Source organism: Triticum urartu, unplaced genomic scaffold, assembly GCF_003073215.2.
Source record: "Triticum urartu cultivar G1812 unplaced genomic scaffold, Tu2.1 TuUngrouped_contig_5270, whole genome shotgun sequence".
Classification (NCBI taxonomy): Eukaryota; Viridiplantae; Streptophyta; class Magnoliopsida; order Poales; family Poaceae; genus Triticum; species Triticum urartu.
In genome coordinates, this window is record NW_024115933.1 from 1 (window position 1) to 9,041 (window position 9,041).

At 46.9% G+C, this 9,041-nt stretch overlaps 1 protein-coding gene across 1 annotated transcript; it reads right to left on the reverse strand.

Annotated features, from left to right (window-relative positions):
• Window positions 1-97: 97 nt before the first annotated feature.
• On the reverse strand, window positions 98-2,230 carry LOC125528996 (serine/threonine-protein kinase STY13-like). The gene is made up of 4 exons (XM_048693409.1): window positions 1,924-2,230; window positions 672-858; window positions 433-565; window positions 98-340 (listed from the first exon to the last, which is right to left on the reverse strand). The coding sequence occupies exons 2-4, from the start codon at window positions 800-802 to the stop codon at window positions 113-115; spliced, it is 492 nt and encodes a 163-aa protein (XP_048549366.1). The 5' UTR covers window positions 803-858; window positions 1,924-2,230; the 3' UTR covers window positions 98-112.
• Between the last annotated feature and the right edge of the window lie 6,811 nt (window positions 2,231-9,041).

Genomic DNA, 9,041 nt, shown 5'->3' on the forward strand with positions numbered 1-9,041 from the left:
ACCCCCCAAAAAAAAACCTGAACGTGTGCACACACAGAGAGATCCTACAACAGTACCACTCAGGGTATATATGGACAGAAGGAAAGCCACTATCCTCTTTGCAGAGATTCACCTAGTATTCAAATGCAAAATGGAAAATCTTACCAGGTTTAAGATCACGATGAATGATCCCATGTGCATGCAAACATTCCATGGCTCGGGCGATGTCCAATGCAAATCCAACTGCTACACGAGGCTCCAGGTTCCTAGGCCGTAAGCTGACCAAATACTTCCGCAAAGAGCCCCCCACTAATAGCTCAGTCACCACCACCATGACAGGCTCTAGGCAAGCTCCAATAAACTGAACAACAGGCAGATATAGTTTTCAATATCCAAAAGCGCCCAACACTTCCAGCCAATGAAATAATGATAGTAGTCAGCAAAGAAGCGAACCTTGACAAGGTTCTTGTGCTGCACCCTTGATAGCATGGTCACCTCTCTCAAGAACCTACCCTGCCTCTTGATGACCTCTTCAGGGGTGTCCCCTTTGTGCACAATCTTGATAGCAACATTTTGGTTCTTGTACCTACAAACCCCATCATCATGAATCATCAACTGAGAGATAAATTATAAGCAAACAACTCATACAAATCAGCAATTTGTAGATCGTAGTGTAAACAGACGAGCCTTACTTCCCCTCGTAGACCTTTGCATGTCCACCCTCACCGATCCGTGGCCCAACAAAGAGAAGCTTTGGGTCGATGAGCCAGCTGGGATCAATGTGAAGACCTTCACCCGCATAGAACGTGCTCCCCGACTCCATTTCCGCCAGAGTGGATCCACTTTGGGTCCCGTGGGGTCACACGGCCCCACCAAACGCTTAAATAAAAGATTTGATATTTTTAGAAGGTGATCGAAATTGGTAGAGAAGTATATCACAAGCATATTGTACCAGAACCGCGCAGAACATAGATGCATTACGTGTGTACGGCAAATTCTACTTTCAGAAAGTATTCACAAGTTGCTCCAAAGAATGTATACGAATTAAGAAAATAAAAAGGAAATATTTGCAAGTTGGTACATAAGCATGTCATATACACGTATTGAGCACTTCACTGGATATAGGTAGGAACTAGAAGGATCAGGTGTATGCAATACTTTCTTCTTCACGGAAGTATTTGGAAGTTGGTATACGAACATGTTAGAAACATCTCACTGAAAATACGTATGCTCTAGAAGGACCGACTGCATTGGACAATTTGTAAACAAGGTTCTCGTACCACCATTATTTCATTTTTTAAGTTCACAACAAAAAGAACCAACTACGATCCTGTTCACATAGAGGAGAGTATATATGCATGCAGTAATAAAAGCCTAAATAATGGATATTCCATATGCATTGAAAACCCATGAGTACCAGCATTGACTGAGTGAGTTACTTGAATGCAGTCCAGCACAAAATCACATAAATTTAAAACTAATATGAGGCATGTTTTGCCATCTCTACCCTAAGAGAAATTGTCACCGCATTGCATCATGATGAGATCACGATCTTGTAACTACTCGTGACCTGCTTGGCACGGCGGGCTGAACCAGTCGGCACGCAACGATCCGGCCAAACGAGATAGACGCACGCACAAAGCCGCCAGCTAAGCCTGTGGTTAAACACCATGCTTGCGCGCATTTTAGTCCACGCTTGCCGCGAAGTTTTTCCCTGTCAAAAGCGGCGGCCCAACTACCCCGGGAGAGGGAGATGGAACCACAAATGGCGTCGCAGCCCGACAGTCCACCATGGACACTAGTCTACAGTAAGAAGTCGGGAGCAGCGACGGAGCGAGCTTGCGGTGGCCACTAATCTAGCGCGAGCACGCGTGCAGGGAACGGAATCGGGCGGGATCAGGCGGATTGATCGGGAATTAGGACATGGCCGGGGACAGAGCTTACCAAGAAAGCCCGGATCTCCCTCTTGTAGGAGCGCGAGGAGGCTAGACCGCCAGGCGTCCGGGGAGCTCGCCTCCGACGCCTCTGGTGCGCGAGCAGCAGCAGCTCGGCGCCCGGCGCCACATCAAGGGGAGAAGAGGCAGCAGCTAGCTAGGAGCCCGACCGCGCGCGGGTGAAGCGGTGGCAGAGGCAGAGCAACGCGGAGAGAGATGGAGATGGGGATGTGAGGGCGTGGCGGTCGGTCGGAGCGAGGCAGCGTGCAGCCCGTGAGAGGGGGAGGGAGGGAGGGAGGGAGAGGGGTAGAAAGATGGGTGAGATCGAGAGATTTCAGTGTAGTATTCATTCATATGTTTCCCCGACTCCCTTCTTTCCATCTCTCTTTTCTTTTAACAGTTTTTTTTACATAAACACGCAAAATTTACGTATCTTTCCATTATAGAAGAGTGAGAAAAATTACGATTATGGATTACATCACAAACACATACATAAAGATGTGTGTGGGACATTCATGAAGCAGAGGATAGAGTGTTCAGGCCAAGCACAAAGGTCTATCTCTAAAGCACTATGTGATCTAATCCGGTGACGCTAGCTCTAGCACAACAGTGCGCATCATCCTGGATGATATGCACTAGACGACCAACGAAAGAGCGAGTAGCGTCGAAGATACATCCATTTTGATGCTTCCAGATTTGCCAAGCCATGAGGATGATGATGGAAGAGATGCCGCGACGTTAAGCCGGAGGGGCGCCGGGGCAAGAAGTCACCCATCAGGTCAAGCATGGTGTTGCAGCGAAGGGAGGTACAACTGTGGATTAGCACCAAGCCAACATGTCGTGTGAGACTTGTCACGAGAAGGAGCACGCAATCATGATGTGAAGCGTGTCCTCCGGCACTTGGTAACAAAAGGAGCATAACTCGTTCATGCTTTGGATTTCTATCTGAAACACACACAAGATGGTTCATGTCCAAACAGATTGGATGATGGTCAGAATTACCCATCTCCAGATTGATCAATCCTGCTAAAGGGTGCCTTTGAGCCCAGTCTGTGTTAGACATAACACGGTCAAGCCTCTCCCTTAAACCTGCATGAAACCAACCTTCATAGCCAACATCCTCAAGAGAACAGTCAAAGAGAGTATCTTGGAACACCTGAAGGCGCGACTGGTGACGCAAGGCTCTCCCTTCATTCTTTGATGAGAAAATGATCTTGTTAAAGTCGCATATCATCGCCCATGGCAAATCTGTTTGTGAGTAAAGATCATATAAAGTACCATAGGTGCTCTCCTTGTTATTCTAACTAGATTCTGCATATATGTTTGTTAGTCTTTGTGTGTCCCATTTATTTCTTTCACCTACGCATCAATATTGAGAGTAGATCCTCACCTCTTTTGAAACTACCAACATAGCCCCCCTTCTACCATCCAAACTTGGTGCAACGACCATGTAATCCACTCAGATTTTATTTTCTTACCTTATCTACACGTGTGTCATCCAGATGTGTCTCAGATAGAAAGAAAACATCTGGGTTATGTCGCCTTTGAATAACAAGAAGCGGATGAACTATTAGGGCGCCAAGGAGACCCTGACAGTTCCAACTAGCGAGTTTCATTGTTTTCGGCGAACCCCCACATGGGGGGGGGGGCTAATCCCATATGATACTAACATTTTCATCACCTTCACTTAAACTTGTCCATCCAACTCCACCCTCCAACCATTGTCACAAACGAATCTACTTCAATTCCTTGTTAGTTTCTTCCACTACGGGTTCCTGTGGTTTTTGCACCCTGCCCAAATGGATGACACAACGAAATTGAGGTAAAGTTCCATTTATCTCGCTTAAGCTCGTTCAAATATAGCGAAGAAAGTATATTTCCTACTAAATATATGCTTTTTGTACCTAGTGCCCAATCTATTATGACAACAGAGGTTTGTGCAGATATGAGAGGGTTCCCATATACAGTAGTTTCAGCCTATGCTTTCGTGAATCATCAGATGGCATGACAGTAAGCTTAAATTAACTGTCCTTTCTTAGCAAATGACTATATAATGTGTTCTATACTTAAGCATACAATATTCCTACCGATTTGTTAACTTCAACTTATTTTCTGACAAATAGATGACAAATCAGACTTAACATTTAGAACAAAATACCTTTCCTTTATATTACTATCTTTTCTAAACACCTGAATGTCTCTCAAAATATACAATGTGTCTTGCAAAAAACAATTAGTTAAGAAACCATGTAAGAATAATCAAATATTTCCTTTATTGTGTGTCGAGTTATCCCCTACTTTGTAAGAACAATTTTCCATGAGAATCTATGGATCAAAAAGTCTAAGGTAACTATAGAAAGATTTCACCTTAAGACCAGAGAGGATTTCATATTTTAACAACGGCGTTAAAATCACCAATGAAGAGCATAATACTTGTTTCGGTAGGGAGGATTGAAATAATTTTATCGAACTTTATGATATTCGAACTGGTATTCAAATTTCATTGAAGATGCATGTCCGTTCCATCCATGTGCTACTACCCAATGGCCCTATCAATGATCCATTTATGTTGTTTAACATATAACTATGATTTACTATGCTTTCTCTTAACTGCCGTGAGTACTAGTTAAACATTCATTGCTAACTCTATTGAAACACTATAAGTGCATCTAGTGCCACCCCTAGTTGGTTTTGGAGTATTGACGACACGCGTGGTTGAGGGACTAATGTGCTTGTGAGAATTGCAGGATAACACAAGTAGAAGTTCCTCATTGATTTGGTTTACCTACCAGAGATGACCCCTAAAAATGTATGAAGACATTGAAGACAATGGTGGTTCGTGAAGACATTCACGTTGAAGATAATGACGTGTGAAGACATTCACTTGAAGACAATGGAGTGCAAAGACATAGTTTCTTTCATAGTTTCATTTTTCTTCTTTCTTGAGTCATAGGAACTATCGAACTGTTAAGTGGGGTCCAAGTGAACAAAGTCAGAAGACTGACATGATGCTCAACCCAAATCATATGTCTTCAAGTGAAGACAACGAGAGTAAATCTTATCCAGAGTTGGATGAGTCAGCTTTGCTTGTAGCCCAAGTCAAGCTGCCGCGTGTGTTTGAAATCCAACCGTTGGACACGTGTGCCCGGACACCGAAGCCCTCGCGGCCTTTAAACACAGCGTCCGAGACGAGTGGCTCGCCCGACACCTCGGCCAAGAAAAGCCGAAGTCCATGGCAGCCCTTATCGCACTTATGACCCGCTTTTGCGCGGGAGAAGATAGATGGCTAGCTCATAGAAGCAATAGCACCGGCGACCTTGGCACCTCCGAAGCCAGGGATGGCAATGGCAAGCCATGACGCAACAAGCACAAGCGTCGAGACAACAACCAAGATACCGAAGACACGATAGTTAACGCCGGATTCAGTGGCTCTAAACCCGGTCAGCGGAAGAAGCCATTCAAAGGAGATAGAGATGGTCCATCTAGTTTGAACAGAATACTCGATCGGCCTTGCCAGATTCACGGCACCCCCGAAAAGCCTGCCAATCATACCAACAGAAACTATTGGGTCTTTAAACAGGTCGGCAAGCTCAACGCCGAACACAAGGGGAAAGGGCCACCCAGCAAGGACAACGATGAAGAGCCTCGCCCACAGAACACAGGGGGACAGAAGAAATTTCCCCCCGAGGTCAAAACGGTGAACATGATCTACGTCACTCACATCCCTAAACGGGAGCGTAAGCGCGCATTAAGGGACGTCTACGCCATAGAGCCAGTCACCCCAAAATTTAACCCATGGCCAGCTTGTCCGATCACTTTCGATCGCAGAGACCATCAGCCAATATCCATCATGGAGGATCGGCCGCATTGGTTATCGATCCAATTATTGACGGATTCCACCTCACGCGAGTCCTTATGGATGGCGGCAACAGTCTCAATCTGCTTTATCAGGACACCGTCCGTAAAATGGGCATTGATCCATCAAGAATCAAGACCACTAAAACCACCTTTAAAGGGGTAATACCCGGCGTAGAGGCCTGTTGCACAGGATCCATAATGCTGGAAGTCGTCTTCGGCTCACCGGAAGACTTGATCTTCGACATTGTCCCGTTCCAAAGTGGCTATCACGCACTACTCGGACGAACCGCTTTCGCCCATTTCAATCCAGTCCTGCACTACGCTTATCTCAAGCTTAAGATGCATGGACCACGTGGCATTACAATAGTCAATGGAAATATGGAGCGATCCCTCCGTATGGAGGAGCATACCGCGGCCCTCGCGGCTGAGGTGTAGGGTGGCCTCGCTAAGCCGAAAACCACACTGGCAGTCAAGCCCCCTGACACTGTTAAACGAGTCCGGTCTACCCTCCAGAACGACAGTCCAGCTCATCTAGAGCTAGATTAGCAATTCGGCCTCCGCCAATGCCCCATCCTGATAGCTGCATATGTACCATGCGTACATAACTACGTGTTAAAAATACCATGGTCAAGGATAGAGGCATGCTAAACATAGGGTCCACGATACGGCTTGACCCTATTCGAACCTACATATTGCTCCACCTTTTTCTTATTATTTTTTTATTTTTTTCAGGTTCTTTATAGCCCGCATTAATTTCTGGAGCTAATAAGGGCCCCCCTTCTAGGCCCCTTATACATACTCGATTGTCGATCCTCTCAAAGGGTCCTAAACCAAGGTGAAAAGCGGCACAGACGTGCGGCAGTATGTCCAAAGGATCTTCTAGATCATTTTTCAAATTTAGGACCTCTATACAGCTTTCCCTTGTTCTCGGCATGTAAAATAGCCGTGATGCTTATTGCATCTTGTGTAAAATATGTTTTGACGTACCAATCAGATTATAATGGAAACAGTTTCGCCTAGCCTCGTTTGGTATTGGCCTTTTTTTCTTTTTTCCCACTTTACGTTCAAATTGGCATATACAACTTGGTATGACTTAAATCGCTAGGGGCTCTATTCAAGCCATATACATGTCTTCAACAATTGAAAGTCCGAACACTCTCTGAGTATACTTCGGCATCCCGAAACTGCATTATATGCATCGGCTCCGAATCACGTCTTTGGTCAATAGTTGGGTTGCCCAGCTCCTGTGCATGTCACCTTACGTTCCGTTTTTCGGCTAAGGTACCGGCTAGCCCGGTCAAGCACCTCAGTAGAGAAAGCCGAAAACTGACTGTCATGATGCGGCGAGGGCTGGTCCGCAATTCGGTGACTTATTAAATCTCTAGCGATTTCTTTCGTATTACACGAAGGTTTGGCTTTGTTCAGACACACGTCTAAAGGCATCTAAGTTCGATAGCTGCATACACACCAGGGCTATCTTACAACCCCATTGTCAAACTCCTATGGCTAAGTGAGAGTGGTAAAGCCGCATAGTCTGATTGCCTCGCTTGCCGCACTAACACCTCCTTTACGGACCAAGACATTGGGTCAAGAGTGATTATGTGCTATCCCGAACACCCCCGTACTAGTTACGTGGGGGCTGAAGTCGACGACTGGCAAACTCTCAAAGATACAAACGGCCGCATAGGAGGAGAAGTAATTCAAGATAACAAGCACAAATATATTACAAAAGCCTCAGTTTATGATAAAATGCCTGGGTGGCTCGGATACATTTACTCGAACACCACATCCTTCGAGCATTGACCCTCTATCAAATGGGGACCCTCAAGGACATCGTCGAAGTAGCGCTCTGGCGTGCGGTGGACCTTGTCTCCAGACGGACATTCAACGGCTACGCTGGTGGCCTTCATCTTCGCCCAGTGCATCTTGACACGGGAAAAGGCCATCCGCGCGCCCTCAATACATGCCGAGTGCTTTACTGCCTCTATTCATGGCAAGGTGTCGCCAAGTCACTTGACCAGGCCAAAGTAGCCGCTCGGAATGGGTCCGGCTGGCCACAGCCGGACTATGATGTCCTACATGGCCAAACCAGACATCCTGTGCAGCTCTGCCAGGTGCATCATCTGATTGTTGAGTAGCACTGGTCGCTCTGGCGCCAAATGCTGCGACCAGAAGAGCTTCTCCGTCATGTTCCCGTCTTGGGCCTAGAAATATTGGGCGGCATCAGCCGCACTCCTTGGGAGATCCATGAAAGCGTCTAGAGCACTCCATAGTCGATTTAGCAAAGCATATCTTCGACCGTCGAATATACTCTGTAAAAGAAAAGGCTTACCAGATGCTATATGTCCGGCTTGCTTGATCTCCTCGCGAGCAGCCCGGGACTCGGACCGCGCCTCCTTCGCAGCTTGAAGAGCCTTGGTGAGATCGGCCGCTTGGGCCTTGTTACTCTCCTCCAAGGACTCACACTTGGTGGCGGCCTCCTAGAGTGCTTGCTCCTTCGGTCACCCTCGCCTCATACTTAAGGCAGGCGGCCTTTTTGGCCTCCACATCCGCAGCTGCTTTCTCTACGGCTGCTTTGCTTACCCTCCCTCCTCCTTGGCTTCGGCAAGGGCACTCTGGAGGGCCTCGACCTCAGTCGCATTGCCTACAATCATTAATAGTCACGCATGAGCGTAAAACTCTGCGTTTGCATTATAATTCAGGCTTGTAAGGGGTCTTTTAAAAGCATACCTTGGGCCTCATCGAACCGCTTGTTAATAAGGTCGATCTCATCATCAGCGAGCTTCAGTTTCCGCTGGAGTTCGGAAACTTCCGCGTTCTTGGCCGAAGCTGCCAGCAACGAAGCCTATTCACCAAAATAGACAAGTATGTTACCTCTGGAATATTCGACCCTCTGTCCGGCCCTTTCTTCAAAAAGCCGAACAAAGTCTCAGGGGCTACTATCTATACACAAGTGTATGATTATACAGGCAAAAGTGACCACAGATATTACATCACATATCTCAAAACCTGTTAGCAGGCTAGTGAACACTTCATTCAGTCCGCTTTTGGTGGACTGAACCTTTTCAACCACCGTACCCATCAGGGCATGATGCTCATCCATGGAAGCACGGTGAAGTGCTTCCCTCAATGTATCTGGCGCCTCCGGATTGATGGAGTTCGTCGGTGGAGTCGGCACTCCCCCTCGGGTCCGGAGCCGTGTGGGACTCTGGAGCAATATTCGGCTGGGGGGCGGACTGGTCAAGGCCCCCGCCGCCCGTCTCCCTGGGG

What these genes read in the sequence shown, in the direction of transcription:
- LOC125528996 (XM_048693409.1), bottom strand. Translation starts at nt 802, where the DNA reads ATGGAGTCGGGGAGCACGTTCTATGCGGGTGAAGGTCTTCACATTGAT. An exon ending in GCAAAGGTCTACGAGGGGAA is followed by an intron (nt 566 to 671) that starts GTAAGGCTCGTC and finishes TGGGGTTTGTAG; the next exon opens with GTACAAGAACCAAAATGTTG. An exon ending in AGCACAAGAACCTTGTCAAG is followed by an intron (nt 341 to 432) that starts GTTCGCTTCTTT and finishes CCTGTTGTTCAG; the next exon opens with TTTATTGGAGCTTGCCTAGA.